Consider the following 15,124-nt stretch of genomic DNA (forward strand, 5'->3'; position numbering starts at 1 on the left):
CAGTGTTTTTCCCTCTTGATAGTCGTGACCCGTTTTGAATTTTATCCTGAGCCCCTTGAACCTAATTCAGAGGTACTGAAAGTACGACCCAGCTCCCTGAGTCACAGCTCCACCGAATGTGGGTTAATGCGCGTGGCAGTGGCCCAGGTGGCCGCTCTCCAGAAGCCCGGTGGGGACGCCTGTCCCTTTGTGCGGAGCCCCACATCACTCCACACAGGCGAGGCGACGTGTCGTCAGCTCTCGGGGCCACATCTCCGTGAGACAATCGCAGTTGGCTTCTGTCTGAGCAGAAGCCAGGAGTGTTAGGAATCCACGGCGTGTCACGATCCTAACCGTGTCACACTGTTCCCGACTCCCATACCCTCCTGCTCTGTTAGAGGAAAGCCGGGCAGCAGCGGGGTGTGGGCCCTCGTTCATTCAGAAGCTTTTTCTCAGCCTGAAGAGAGATGATGGTGGAGAGGAGAAAACACAGTGGACGGTTCCGACAACCGCTGAATGGGACACTTAGTAGCTCCATTTGGTCCCTGGCCTGTGTGGCAGTTGTCACATCCCAGCAGTCCACCCCCTGCTGCTTTTCCAGGCATCTCTTCCTCCTCATCTCTCTCTATTCCCCCACTAGAGGCCCCGGTTCCCTTTGGCATCAGAGAAAGAATGAAGGCACAGCCTCTGAGCACACCGTCTTAGGATTTTGCATTTTAAATGTGTGAAGTAGCAGCCTCCACCCGGCCCACCCTTAGCCGAGGTCTGGCACAGCACTGCCGTTGTGTCCCCCCTGCAGAAGTCACGCCCGGGTCCTTCCCTCTGCACCTCACCTCTCGAAAGCATCTTGTCCTCTGCTTTGAGAGCCGCCCACCCTGTTCCTGTCACACGAGGCCGCAGCCTCCACTTCCACGGCTGGGCCCTGAGGAACAGGGCAGCGCACGCCCCACGGGGCCTGGGGTCCTACGTTCCGCACCCCAATCGGCCCTCCACTGCTCCCGGGGTCTCAGAGCCGCCCAGGCCGGTGGGGTGCAGACGGCTCCCCAGCACTAGGAGGAGGCCAGGTGGTCCTTTCCGAGCCCGCAGCCGGTGGCTGTGAGCGGGTGGCCCCGAACACCGCAGGAGCTCGGGGACCAGCCTCCGTTGGTGCCGCTATGCTCTGCACCTGGCCGTGGGCGTCGGGCGCGCGGGCCAGACCCGGGGACTCCGGTTCTCCAGCCTGTGGGAGGAGGAGTCCTTTTCTGGCAAACAGTCATTTTTAGTTGCTGAACTTAATTTGGTGTTTTTGTTGCTGCAGATCCCAGAAGAACACGACCTGGAGAGTCAAATCCGCAAGGAGCGCGAGTGGAGGTTTCTGCGCAACGCCCGTGTCAGGAAGCAGGCACAGCAACTCATCCAGAAAGGTGAGGGGTGGGGCGGGGCGCAGGGGGGGTCATGGGGATGTGGGGGGCGGGGCGCAGGGGCGAGGGGCGGGGCGGAGGAACGTGGCGCCAAAGCCCTGCGGGGGTGCCCTCCAGCGAAGCGCCAGGCCTCTCCCACAAGCATGCTCTCAGGTTTGACATTTCCAAAGGGGAAGGAGCCAGCCCTCCCTGGACCCTGGGGTCCCTGACTCGAGGGCCCTGTGCCTTTCCCCTGGGGACAGATGACAGGCACGAAGACGAGGCTGCCCCCCTCTCCCCGTCCTGGAAATCATCGCTGTCTCTGTCACCCAAAGTTGGATTTCAGTCACATTTTCATCAGCCCTTTTACCAAATTTGCCAACAGATGGCCACACCTTCCCCTTGCATGACCCCAGCCGCCCGGGTGGAGCGGCAGGGAGCAGGGAAAACATGGTGTGTGCAGCAGGGAGGACGCTGGGTCCCAAGCCCGTCTTAGAGGCAGCCGCCCCCAGGCCCTGGAGGGGTGGGTCAGGCTGGGTCCGGCGGGAGCACAGGCAGCGTCATCCCAGGGCCTCTGCCTGCCACTGGGAGTGTGGGTGGGCAGTAAGCACCAGCTCCTGACGCAGTTTCGCCCAGACAGAAGTGGGTGGACTTACGTCTCCTCCCGCGTGGCCGCGCGCGGCTGTAATCACGGCGGGTCCCTGCACAAAGCACTAATCAGGCTCTTAACTCGCGATTCTGTCGATTGGCTGTTGGGTCTTGCCTCTGTGTCCTGTAAAACTCAGTGATGGTGACGGGTTACCATGTAAAGCGGGATGAGGACCCACGCGCACCCCGGGAACTGTGCCCCCCGGAGCCAGGACGTCCCTGTGCAGCCTCGTCTGTGTGCCCAGCTCACCCTGTAACGTGCCTTAGGGTCGTTGGTCGTGAACGGGTGCGGTCACTTCTGAGGACTGCGCTCGGCTGTTTGTGACCCTGCCTCCCCGGATGAGCGGTCGGTGGCTGGATTTAACGCCCTCTCCAGGGACCGAGTTCAGCGTCTGCTGCCTGGCAGTCGTCACTCCAACGTGTGCAGCCGGCGACAGCCGTGAATGCAGGTTCCTCAGCCCGGGAGAGCAGAGCCGCCCAGGTGACAGGCGCTCCCCGAGTCACAGAGGCAAGACGCCCATCTCTGTGAGGCTTGCAGGCCCACGGCTGGGACAGCAGGACAGTGGTGTCCCTGCGCCTGCGAGAGCCCAGGAGCCGAGCCCCAGGCGGATGGCCCCGCAGTGACGCCACACTTGGCGCTGGCACTTCCGGTCAGCGCTGAGCCGGGCATTCGAGAAACAACCGGTTTTCTAGGCCAAGAAAAAAACAAAGTTTGTTAACCAGAGCCAAGGGGCTCTCTCTTTCCTTTGTGGGGAAGAGAGATCTGCTCGTCAGGCACGCGCGCCGAGGAGCCGCTGAGCTGCTGGAACGCGGAAAGCTGGGCACAGGGTCCGCACGAGCGGAAAGGACGCCGGCGGCCCCCTCCTCGGTCACCCGCAGAACCCTGCCACGTTTTATTTTTATTTGCGAGCCGGCTGCATACTAGCAGCGACGTAAACGGGGAGAACGACGAGAAGTCGTGCCTGTGGGTGGAGCAACGTCACCGCCCCCGTGCGCGTGGGCCGAGCCCAGTTGGGAAAGTCAGTGTCGGCTCTGTAGTCCCGGAGCCCCCTCACCCGTGGGCTGTCGCGCAGGATGTTTGCATACATGCAAAGCGCATTTGCTGACTTGAGAATCTGGGGTCCTTCAGCTTTCGATGCTCGATGTCCCGCCGCCGTCCTGGCTCCCTCCAAAGAAACCGCAGCTCTGTGAGGCCTCTCCAGGCGCCAGCCGCTCCCACGGTTAGGACCTCTGGGGCCTGTTGCCTGTGAGTCTGACTCCCGTGCTGTCATCCAGGGCTTTCCAGGGTCTGCTGTTTTAACAAAGGGACGTGGTGAGGGGCCGAAGCCCAGGGCAGCGAACACCACAGAAGCCTCTTTGCAGCACCCAAGACCTGTGTTCACAGCCAAGGAGGAGTTTGCATCTCTGAAGCGCTGCTGGGTGATACAGGGACCTGGCCAGCCCCCCCACCCCGGGCCAAGCATGGACAGAGGGGCTCAGGGCACGTGCCACTCTGAATCAGCCTTACACTGGTGTTCACCAAAAATGTCTCTAACGCGTCCTGACGCTCTGCATTTTCAGCCTCTTTTTATTGTTCTTCTGAGACAAACTCAGACCTGGGGGACTTGCTTGCTGTGTCAGGACTTGGAGTCTGTGACAGATCCACACTCAGCTCCTCTGTGAGTCTGTGATTCTCCACCCCTCAGTCGTGCCAGGTGGTAGGAACCACCTTTCCAGACCAAAAGACCCCCTGGGGCTTTGGCCGGACTGTGGACAGTGGAAGCTGCACCCCACGTTTCGATCTGGAGCCTGAGTGACAAATCACGGCTGACTGAGCTTCCCTCTGACGTCTTCACTACTTTCTTCATAAAATCCAAACCGACTACAGTGCCCAGTATTGCTGCTGTGTTGTTGCAATGCACGCGTTGGCAAGCTTGGCTGAAAACTTACCCACATGTCACCTTGTGCAGGAGCGTGTGGGCTCCAGGCAGAGGCAGGGACCCTGCGTCCGGGATCCCGGGCCCTCCCTCTGGACCCTGCTTGTTTCCTTTGTGCCCCTCTGAGTCCCCAAACACGAGGTGTGGGCATCGGCCTTGGGACAAATCCGTCGTCCCTTTTCTCTGTGAAGTAAGACCCCTTGTTTGTGTCTCTGGGCAGGCATCACCAGACTGGACGACCAGATATTTCTGAACAGGAACCCCGGCGTCCCTTCCGTAGTCAAGTTTCACCCCTTTACACCGTGTGTGGCCGTCGCCGATAAGGACAGCATCTGGTACGCGTGGGGCTGGGCGGGACTTGCGTTTCAGCGGGCTGGCAGTGAGCCCCAGGGGGTGTGAGCAGCACCTCTTACCCCCGCCTTCCTGGCCTCCCAGCCCTGTGGGCTGCTGCCGGTGGACAGGCCTCAGCATGTGGGGAGGAAGGCCCCTACTCCCCTCTTCCTGTGACCCCCACCCAGTGTTACTAGGGTAACACCCCGGGTCCTAGCCAGGTTACGGACCGGGCCGTGGTGGAAGCTTCTAGTATTAAGACAAGGCTGTTCCCACAGGCTCATGCAGACCACGTGTGACAAGGGTGTATGTCGGCCAATTCTGTTACCACCTCTGCAGAAGCAAGTGCATTAATATAAGACACAAGCATTGCCCTTGTGTCGTGGAGAAAATACTCGCTTCATGGTGGGGAGAATGAGGGTTATTCTTACCTCTTACTTTCCTCTTTTTTTATTGTGGTAAAATACACATAACAAATTTTACCATTTTAACCATTTTTAAGTGTCCAGTTCAGTGGCAGTAAGTACATTCACACTGTACCATCACTGTCCATCTCCAGAACTTTCTCATTTCGCCAAACTGAATCTCTGTCCCTATTAAACACTCACTCCCGCTCCCTTCCCCAGCCCCTGGCAGCCTCCATCCCAGTTTCTGTCTCTGTGAATGTGTCTCCTCTGGGGACCCCGGATAAGCAGAATCACGCAGTCCTTGTCTTTCTGTGACTGGCTGATTTCTGTGAGCAGTGTCCACAAGGCCCATCGATGTTATCGCAGGTGTCAGAATAACCTTTCTTTTTAGGGCTGAGTAATATTCTGTTATCTGGAGAGACCATGCCTTCTTTATCCATTCATCCATCAATGGACACTTGGGTTGTTTCTACCTTTTTTTAAAATATATTAGTATGATCAGGTTTTCGTTTTTAATTTTTTTAAAATATGTTCGCTTTTAACACAACTTAAAGGAAAGTAAAACATAAAATAGAATAAAGCCTACCTTGTTTACTTGTTGGGTTGATTTTGTTGGAAAAGAAAACAAAGTAAATTACAGTGGATTATTGAACTTTTTGATACCTGCCGTGGGACTGCATGTATTTGATCCCAGAGGGGCTCAATGTGACCTCAGATTCTAATTTACTTCAGGCTGCCCGTATACTTGTATTTGTTAACAGTGCCCTTCAAATTAGAAACAGAAATTTTATTGAAGATTCTGTAGACAATCATTTTTTCTTAATAACTAACATAGTAGTAATAAGTAACATTGTTTAGCTTCTTAATATCTGCCAGGCACAAGGCTAATTCCTGTGTATCAGTTTATGCCCATTTAATTGTTACAACTTGTTTCCGCCTTTGGACTATTGTGAAAAATGCTGCTATAAACATGGGTGCATAAATCTCTCTCAAGTATCAACCCAGAAGCGGAATCCTGGATGATGCAGCAGTTCTGTGTTTAGTTATTTTGAGGGCTTCCAGACTGTTCCCCACAGCAGCAGCACCGTTTGACATCCCCACCTGCAATGCTCCAGGGCTCGGTCTCCCCACATGCTCCCAACACGCGTCGTTTTCTGTTTTGCTGCGAGTGGCCGTCCTGGTGGGTGCGAGGTGGCCCCCCTTGTGGTTTTCAGCCCTTCCTACTTGTATTCCCTTCAGTTTCTGGGACTGGGAGAAAGGGGAGAAGCTGGATTACTTCCACAACGGGAACCCTCGGTACACAAGGGTCACGGCCATGGAGTATCTGAACGGTCAGGACTGCTCACTGCTGCTCACGGCCACAGGTGAGACGGGCTTGCGTGGCCGGGACACGGGGCAGGGGACAGATGTGAGACCCCAGCACAAAGTTTCCTTTGACCCTGACCAGTTTTTCTGGCAAAGGGGACTGGTCACAAGAGGAGACCACCGTCATTAAGGGGTTAGGAGGCTTCTGAGGGAAAGGCCTCCCCCCCCAGATATTGGGGAAAGCAGAGTGACCAGTGCCAGTCAGTGGCCCAGGGACTGTGTCTCCTCCTCGGGGACCCGGCCCTTCCCTGACCAGAACAGGCGCCTCCAGCCTTCAGAAGCCCACACAGGCGAGGCCAGTGGACCTCAGGGGACCCGGTAGGGAGAGGGAGGTGGCCCCCCAGTGGCACGTGCTGGGGTCTCCAGCCGGCCTTGCCTCCGCCCCTTCCTCTCCAGGTCAGGCCCCCTCTTCCTGGCAGTCAGCCTTACTGCCCCTCAGCCATAGTTCGTTACCAGCAGTGGGTCTCACGCTTTCGTTTTGGTCTGAAATGTCGTCATTTCACCCTCACTCTTGAACACTAGTGTTCTAAGTAAGCCAGCCTTGGTTACCAGTCGTTTTCCTGTAGCATTTTAAAGACGTGATGTCACTGTTTCTTGCTGATGGGAAATCGCTGTCAGTCTAGCAGTGCCTCCTTCAGAGATGATAGGTGTAGTGGGGGGGTGCCAGGGAGCAGGGGGAGCACACGTGAGAGAAAGAAGCCACGGCCAGCGCCAGGAAGAAGGAAGGAAGGACACAGGACTCCCGCGCCCCTTGTTGCCCATCTGCCGAGGACACCAGGGCCATTGCCCCCGGGCTAAGTGCCCAAAGGCAGGGAGGAATGTCCTGCCGTCTTCTGATCTGGACACCCCGGGGGCCGAGGTCACGACTGGTGTGAAGGCCCCTCTGTGTGGAGCACAGACAGGGAGTGGGAAGGGGTGACAGGCACTGAAGACCTCGTGCCTTAGTGAGGTTGGTTCTCAGCACAAGACGTCAGCGGGGAGAACAGGGACAGTGGCAAGGAGGAAGCGCTGCCCCACCCCTGCCCCTGCCCCCGCCCCTCCCCACTGCCCAGACGTGAGTGAGGGCACAGCCGGCCCATCCAGGATCCTAAGCGCTCTCCCCGCCGCGCTGGCTTCCTCCAGGACAGCCGGGCCTGGGTTCTGACCACCTCTTTTCTCCCCAAGATGATGGCGCCATCAGGGTCTGGAAGAATTTCGCCGATTTGGAAAAGAATCCAGAAATGGTGACCGCTTGGCAGGGGCTCTCAGACATGCTGCCAACAACCCGAGGTGCGTCCTTCCCGGGAACAAAAAGAGGATCCAGAACCGCGGGAAGGGGCGGGGGTGGGGGGAGAGGGGCCCGGAAGGGGCCTGGAGAGAGGGGGACCCCGCGGGCTGCTCAGTTCATTCGATTCCGACTCCGGAGTCACGAACCTGCCGGTTTCCCTCATTCATCACCTATGACTAGCTATGCGTGCTGGCTGTCCAGCCGACCCCTGACCGCCCGAGCGTGCCACAGGCCTGCATGCACTTGCCCTCAGCCCTTCTCCCTGGCTTGAAGCGAGTGTTGCTTAGAAAAGCGTTGCCTCTGGCAGGACTTGGGGGTGGGGGGCCTGCATTCTGAGCTGTTTGCACCCAAATTAATTCTCTTGGGGGGCTGAGTGCAGTGGTCACCGACTGTCCCTGTGTCTGGGCGGGGGTGGCCGTGTGCGCTCCCCTGGCTGACGCTCCCCTGGCTGACAGATGTGCTGGCGTAGCTGGGGGGGGCCGCAGCTCCACCTGGCACAGCTCTGCGTGCTGCCTCGCAGGTGGGCATGGCCGCCGCTCTGCAGCTGCCATCCTTCCTGGGGCCAGGGCAGGAGTCGGAAGGGGCCCATGGGCTCAGCTCCCGGGCTCGCTCTGTGTCCCGAAAGCAGTTAACTGGGCTGTGGGGGTCAGGATGTGGGGTCAGGATGTGGGGTCAGGATGTCGGGGTCAGGATGTCGGGGTCAGGATGTCGGGTCAGGATGTGGGGGTCAGGATGTGGGGGTCAGGCTGTGGGGTCAGGCTGTGGGGGTCAGGCTGTCGGGGTCAGGCTGTCGGGGTCAGGCTGTGGGGGTCAGGCTGTCGGGGTCAGGCTGTCGGGGTCAGGCTGTGGGGGTCAGGCTGTCGGGGTCAGGCTGTGGGGGTCAGGCTGTTGGGGTCAGGATGTGGGGGTCAGGCTGTCGGGGTCAGGATGTGGGGGTCAGGCTGTCGGGGTCAGGCTGTCGGGGTCAGGATGTGGGGTCAGGATGTGGGGGTCAGGCTGTTGGGGTCAGGATGTGGGGGTCAGGCTGTCGGGGTCAGGCTGTCGGGGTCAGGATGTAGGGTCAGGATGTGGGGGTCAGGCTGTCGGGGTCAGGCTGTCGGGGTCAGGATGTAGGGTCAGGATGTGGGGTCAGGCTGTCGGGGTCAGGCTGTCGGGGTCAGGCTGTGGGGGTCAGGCTGTCGGGGTCAGGCTGTGGGGGTCAGGCTGTTGGGGTCAGGATGTGGGGGTCAGGCTGTCGGGGTCAGGCTGTCGGGGTCAGGCTGTCAGGGTCAGGATGTGGGGTCAGGATGTGGGGTCAGGCTGTCAGGGTCAAGCTGTGGGGGTCAGGATGTCGGGGTCTGCATTTCCAGACGCCTGCAGCTGGAGCCCTGTCTCCCTTCAATTTGACCCCAAATCCACTGGTGCTGTTGTCGCCAGTAAAAGCGCTTACTCTGCACTCCTCCTGCCAGCCTGGGATTTCCACATCCCTTTCCACGTTCCGCGTGGCCTCGCCTGTGTCCTGTCCTTGAGGCACCACAGGGAGCCTGGTGCTGCTCTCTCCCCTTCGGAGGTGTACCGGTCCTGGGGAGATGCCGACCCTCCGCGGCGACTTCCTGAGGGAGGGGCTGCCAGCCGCCAGCACAGACAGCGTCAGGGCAGACAGTTCTTGCATGTTGTTTTTAAAAATGTAGTCATGTTTTTAAATTTTTTTCAGGAACAACATAGCCATCCATATGCACCCTCTACCCACCCAACCCCTCCAGGCCGGGTTGGCTGCTGATGTGGGTGACAGTGTCCCTCCATCTGTGTGCTGCCTTTTCCTTATTAGAGCAAAAGCCTGGTCTCTGCCCCACGACCCCCACCCCCACCCCTCAGCCCATGCTGGCAGCTCTGCTGGGGGCCGGGGGCCATGAGGACCCTCCGTGGCTTCCTGGGTACTCAGCTCACAGGTTTCACTGCAGGACACATGGGGATTGAATCGTCCCCTCAGGACACTTTTCAGTCCTAAGCTCCTGCTGCCATCCCAGCAGGTGATACGCCCAGAGCCCCAGCCGTTCCCCAGCCCTGCCACGCAGGATGTGCAAAGACCCTGTGTGGGGCAGGCAGGGGCTGGGTGAGAGCAGAGGAGAGGGATCGGCGGAAATGCTGGTGGTTAAGTTTATTTTTCATGCAACTGCCTGCCTCACTGTCACCCCAAATGACGTGTGTGGGGTCCTGAGCCTTGCGGAGTGGTCTTAGCCATCGCAGGTTTCCCTTCATTTCCTTGAGTGTGAGAGGGGCTGTCCAGGAGAACAGCCTGGAAGCATGACAGCTTCGGGGGTTCCAGCTGAAAAGAAATGCAGTTGGGTGACTGGATGGATAGCACGTGTCCTCCCAGCCCCTGAGGGGACCCCGAGACGTCACCTGGTGTGTGGAGCGCTGCTCCTGGCCCCAGGTGTCCACCGCAGCCCTGACTGGAGAGTGGCTCCCACTGTGTAGACGTGTTTCCTACCCCCAACCGTCTGCACCTCTCCCCAGTTTTCAGTTGCTGAGAGTCTGTCAGCAGGTGCGGGGTAAGCAGCTCTAGGTGGACACCCTGCCCTCGCCAGCTGCTCAGCCGGGGCTGGCTGGTCATACCCTCTGCCTTCCAGCCAGGCAGCTGTGAGCTTAGAGAAAGGGAAGACGCCTGGCCGGCAAGGTGGCGCCTGCCAGTGTCCCCGCGGTGGTGTCTGGGGACCTTCTCAGGCACAGGGAACGGCCCCCACTCCCTGCTCCGAATGAACCCCACGGGCGCTTGAAGCTCAGTTTGCTGCACACAGCGTGTTCCCCTTGTGCCCCGTAGCTGCCCCAGGTGGCCGCCCGGGCAGGAGCCTGCACAGCCGGGCGCACCCTCCCACCGGCCTTCAGGTGCCAAGTGCGTGGGGAGGGCTTATCTCCTAGGAACGCTGGCGTGTGGGGCGGTGGGTGGGTGAGAGGGTGACGTGTCATCTGACCCAGAGGACCGGCTGGCCAGGTAGGAGACGGAGCCCTTACCTGTGAAGTCGCTGTCTTGGCAGCGTCTTTGAAAAGACTGGACTGTGGTTTGTGACTGAAAAGGAGCCGGTTTCCTGCAGGGGCCCCCGCCCTGCTCTTTGGAAGTTTTGTAGGATCCCGGTGTCATCATCTTAAAATACCTCTGGCTCACATGCGTACACGTGTGCACACGCTTACACACGCACAGCTGTGCACATGCATGCACCATGCACCTGCGGACACTCCCCTCACAGCCCCCCTGCAGTCAGGAGAACCCCGCCGCCCTCGAAGCTGCGTGCACTGTGCTCTGAAGTAGAGTCAGTGATGGGGCCGTGTCCTCAAGCCACAGCCCTGGGCAGAGACCCCCGGGTCCAGCGGCCCTTGCAGAGCCTCCTGGCTGACCACCGGGGCCGCTCCTGCCAGCCTGGCCGCGCTAACCATGTGTGGTTCTGGCCACTAACCCCCCTGAGCTGACCGCACCGTCTCCCCACACGCATTTCCCCGCACTCGGGCACGTGAGGTCCGCTGCTGTGTCAGCTCGTGTTTCTCTGAGGGCCACAGGACCTCTCGACTCCCATCTACAGACAGACCTTGTTTCGGCCCAAACCCTGGTGACTGCATTTTCAGATTTGTCAGATGAATTTCTGCCAAGGTCCGGGCTGCCCGGCGAGGTCAGCCCCTGGTTCTGAGTGAGCATGACGCAGCCTCCACTCCGGCCTGCACCTCACCCCTCTCTCTGCCTGGCGCTGGGCAAACCCTTTGGCTGGTTTGATTTGGGCTGGTGTGCTCTGCCTCGCCACCTCTCCCCTGCGTCAGACCCACGGTCCCTGTTTCCTCACAGGTCTGGCGCGAAAGGTCTCCATCTATCTTGACCAGAGTAAGCAGGGAGGTGAGTGCCGTCTGTTCCTGTGACTGCCCAGGGCCGGGGCAGGAGCCAGCCTGCTCCCCTGCTTGCCGGCATTCGTTCCCACGCCTGCAGTGCCGTTCAGGGCTGGCGGGGGTAGGGCTGTGCTTTTTCTTCTCTGTTCATCCGCGCAGACCCGTCCAACACAAAAGGAGTCAGTGAGTGAGCCCTGAGGTTTCACTGGACACATCAGGTAGCTCACGGTGAGGCGCTGGGAGGAAACCTGCCAGCCGCAGAGAGGAATGTCCCTTGTGGCCGCCCATCCTGGGCCTCCTTCCTCTGAAGGCAGGGGGCTCGAGCCTGGCCAGCTCCAACACATCCCTCCCTCTTCTGTGCTTCTCACTCTCGGTTTCTTACTGCATTCAATGGGCGTCCAGCGACCCCTGCCCTCTCCAGGCCACTGTCACACTCACCTAGAAACGGAAAACAATCCAGGTTTAGATCTGCTTGTCAGGATGTCGCCACTGCCCCCTCACAGGTGCCCCCCGTTCAGATAGGACGGCCGCCCGAAGGCCACACTCAGCAGGGGGCAACGTCAGCTTGATTAGGACACGGACATTGGTCCACACTGGGATCTGTTTTCCCACCGAAATGCTCGGAAAAGAATTTTTTTCAGAATTTAATGCAAAGTCCATCGCAGCATCTGTTTCCATCTGGGAAACCTGTACGTAACTTCGATCGTTACCCAAAGCCCGCATGCAGCCCCCTTGGATACACCACGGTAACATGCAGTGGTCAGAACTGCTAACCTAGAAATAAAGGCCTTCCAGAGTAAGAGGTATATCAGAGATCAGTAAGAATGGCTGCACGGGAGACGATTCAGGCGGAAACCTTTGTGGTCCGAGGCGACAGAGGCCTGGTGTTTATGAGAAAGGGAGGGGGCAGTGCCATCCGCACAGGGAAGCCGACTGGTGCAGAAACATAACGTAGTGAAGCTGATTCAAAACGGTGGATTTGGTTTTCAGGCCAGAGCCATAACAAGTGCTTTCCCATTATCTCTGCAAACCTCTGGACACAATGTCGCTCAGGCCCTGTGCTAATGTCCCAAAGGTTTGAGACATAGTTTCGCACGAGGCAGTCATAGCTCCAAATGGCTCGGTTGATTTTTTTTTTTTTTTTTACAAAACGAGTCCTTTTTCTCTCTTAATCTCAGTACTTATTTATATAAATTGTAAAGAGATGGAGCCTTACAAATCCAGGCAGAAAATATCATTCTTGACCTGTAATTTGAAGATTCCAGGTTGAAAGTGCAACCGGCCTTCTAGGAACGTTTCATCCTATCTGCTTTTAGGTGTTTGCTCCAACGCAGTCTGGGGCTGGCAGGGTCCCCACCTGGGGTCTTGGTGCCCAGGAGACAGAAAACAAGAAGTTCGACAGACCTTTGGACCCACACTTTACTGATTAATAAAGAGGTCTTCTAGTAAAAAGTTCAGAATGAGGGGAAATGGTTAGAAAGGAGAAAACTAGCACTGACCTTGTCTCCAGCCCTGGGCTCCAGAGGGCAAGGCCAAACAGAGCAGCAAGTGGGCCTGCACTGCAGCAGGCGACGGCCGTGGCAGTGACCTGCTGAATGACCATCAGAAAAATCCTGCTCGGGCTTCTCAGACAAATGACAGGGCCACTTCCTCTGGAAACCGAAAGAAGAGACACAGGGCCACCTGTCATGGTTGGGGCCGGGATGGGGGACAAGAGGCCGAGGGCCCGTGTCGTCGTCTTTACCTGGTCGGTGGGACACGGGAGCCAGTGCCACACTGTGGACAGCAGTGGGTCCCTCAGGCGGGCAAGCTCCTTCCCACCCCATGCCAGAGCCCAGGACGGGTCAGGGCGACCCCGGGGGCGATGGCCAGTGTCCTTCACCCATGTGTGTGACGTGAACTTAATCCTGGGCCTCTGGCTGCTGACTCATGGTTGGTACTGGGGGCATCTAGGAAACTAAAGGGCAATGACACAGAAGGGCGATGACGGTGGCCGGCGGAGTGGCCGTGAGTCAGGCGCTGCCCGCGCTGGTCCTGACGGGACAGGGAGCGGAGGGCCCTCTGATGCTGCCTGCACTCCCGCCCTGCAGAGGTCACGGCGGGTCCAGGATGGAGGCTGACAGCACCTGTAGAGGGGAGGCCCTCCCAGTGCAGGGTCGGTGTAGGGTCGTAGTGAGGCCTGCCCTTGGAAAGGACGGCTTCCGGGAGGCAGGTGCCCAGCGCCAGGCGGGCCTGACTGCTAGGGAGCACGTGCTCCCACCCTGTGCCCTCTGACCCTTTGGGCAGCCGGCACGTGCTCTCAGCTCAGTCCCGGGAGAAGCAGAAGTTCACGTGAAGCCATGTGCTCCCAGGGCAGGGTCCCTGGCACAGTTTCTGTGGTTGGCTGGAGTCTGAGCCAGCCAGGGTCAGGGACGCTCGCCGGGCCGAGAGTCCTGACCACATGGGCAGGCTCTGGGTGGGGCTGCCATCCTGCAGGTCTGTGGTTCCCACACGAGCCTGAATGGAAGGAGCAGGTGGGTGCTGGCCCTCCCCTCAGAGATCCAGCACCATCTCTCCATGGGGCGTTTCAGGTTGGGGGGGGTGATAGGGCCGTAGGGGTCAGCTCCAGGTAACGAGGTCCACAGAGGTCAGTCTGAACTGGCCACTGAGGCCGGAGGGCTGAGTGCAGAGGCTGTGGACACCAGAGACTCCAGGACCTGCTCCCCCAGCCTCATTGCCACTGGGCGGGACACTGACTTGCACACCCCCGTCTCTTATCTGACAGCCATCCCTGCTCCACACATTCATATTTAAGGAAGGAATTTCCTCTTTGGCAGATGTGGGACTGGGACATGTGTCCAGGGCGTGTCCAGGATAAAGGCGGGTGGTCATTAGGAATCTCTTCGTCCTGGGGGGCGCCCACCACCCCACACCCGGCAGTGAGATCAGGCTGACACGTAGATGCAATGTGGTCACGTGTGTGCCAGGTTTGGTAGTTTGCCTGGCTGGGCTAAGGCCTCAGACTTTAAAAACCTGGACGTGGCCAGACACACAGCCAGTGCCCCTGGCTGACAGCAGCCGCCTCCATCGAGCAAACATGAATCACAGCGTCCTGACGTGTGGGTGGGCAGTCAGTGGGGTGACTCTGCTGGGGGAGACCACCTGCCTGCTCCCGAAAACCCAGAAACCTGAGCTGCCCTCCGGAGGGCTGACTGGAAGGCCAGGCGGCCGTGAGGGTGGGGTGGGTGTGGCCGCTGCCCACTGGCCTTTCTCCTGGGAAGGGGAAGGCAGACACACTGCACAGGACAGTCTGTACGGGAGGAAGTGATTGGAAGTCTCCTCGGTCCAGGTCATGTGTTTGTCTCACACGAATTTTACAAATCATACCCATCAATTTTATTCCTTCTGCTCGTCACGTCCAGGAAGAGACTGTCCCCTGTGTTGTCATCCTTTCCCCATTCACGGTGAATCAGGTCACTTCCTCCCACCATGTCCGGAAGCTGAGACACGGGGCTGGGTGGGGAGAGTCTCGGGCAAGCAGGCCAGGGGCTGCGTCCCCTTTCTGGGCAACAGGAAGTGGCCAGGACTCCAGGCCCTGGGAGGAGGACAGGGAGACCGGGGGGAGCAGGAAGGACCTTTTAGGAGGTGGGTTGGGGTGTGGAGCAGACAGGTTGTTTGCGTCTCAGCCATCTTCACATTTTGATCTGAGACATTGCTTAGCACAGACAGGGCCCCCTGTCTTAGGTGACGTGTCTGGGGAAGGTACTCAGTGGGCAAATGAGACTTTCACTGTGTCTAAAAAAGAGCAAACATGGCAAAATGTCAGCAACAGTTCGGTCTGGGTGGTGGGTACAAGGATTTGTACTGCGCTCTAAGTGGAGTCCCAGCTGGGAGAGGGCGGCCCTCGTCTTGGTCACCTCCAACTTGTGTGTGGGCCCCACCTCCGGTGTGGCTCCTGTACCTCGTGGGGACCTGCAGTCCTTGAGCTTCAGAATGGCCAAGATA

At 58.7% G+C, this 15,124-nt stretch overlaps 1 protein-coding gene and 1 long non-coding RNA gene across 3 annotated transcripts in view; one reads left to right on the forward strand and one right to left on the reverse strand.

Annotated features, from left to right (window-relative positions):
* The window catches only part of RPTOR (regulatory associated protein of MTOR complex 1), a 290,023-nt gene that overhangs the window by 268,673 nt on the left and 6,226 nt on the right, over positions 1-15,124 (forward strand). The window contains exons 25-29 of one of the 2 annotated variants that reach the window (XM_033089438.1): positions 1,277-1,382; positions 4,143-4,257; positions 5,899-6,023; positions 7,189-7,293; positions 11,103-11,150. In XM_033089438.1, coding sequence (XP_032945329.1) covers positions 1,277-1,382; positions 4,143-4,257; positions 5,899-6,023; positions 7,189-7,293; positions 11,103-11,150 — 499 coding nt within the window. The remainder of the gene's footprint in view (positions 1-1,276; positions 1,383-4,142; positions 4,258-5,898; positions 6,024-7,188; positions 7,294-11,102; positions 11,151-15,124) is intronic. The other variant, XM_033089439.1, reaches the window with a different exon arrangement.
* Positions 1,466-4,135, reverse strand: LOC117012919 (uncharacterized). Its single transcript, XR_004421247.1, has 3 exons — positions 3,936-4,135; positions 3,062-3,297; positions 1,466-2,695 (listed from the first exon to the last, which is right to left on the reverse strand). It is a non-coding gene; the product is annotated as an uncharacterized LOC117012919 (long non-coding RNA).

Source organism: Rhinolophus ferrumequinum, chromosome 21 (assembly GCF_004115265.2).
Source record: "Rhinolophus ferrumequinum isolate MPI-CBG mRhiFer1 chromosome 21, mRhiFer1_v1.p, whole genome shotgun sequence".
NCBI lineage: Eukaryota > Metazoa > Chordata > Mammalia > Chiroptera > Rhinolophidae > Rhinolophus > Rhinolophus ferrumequinum.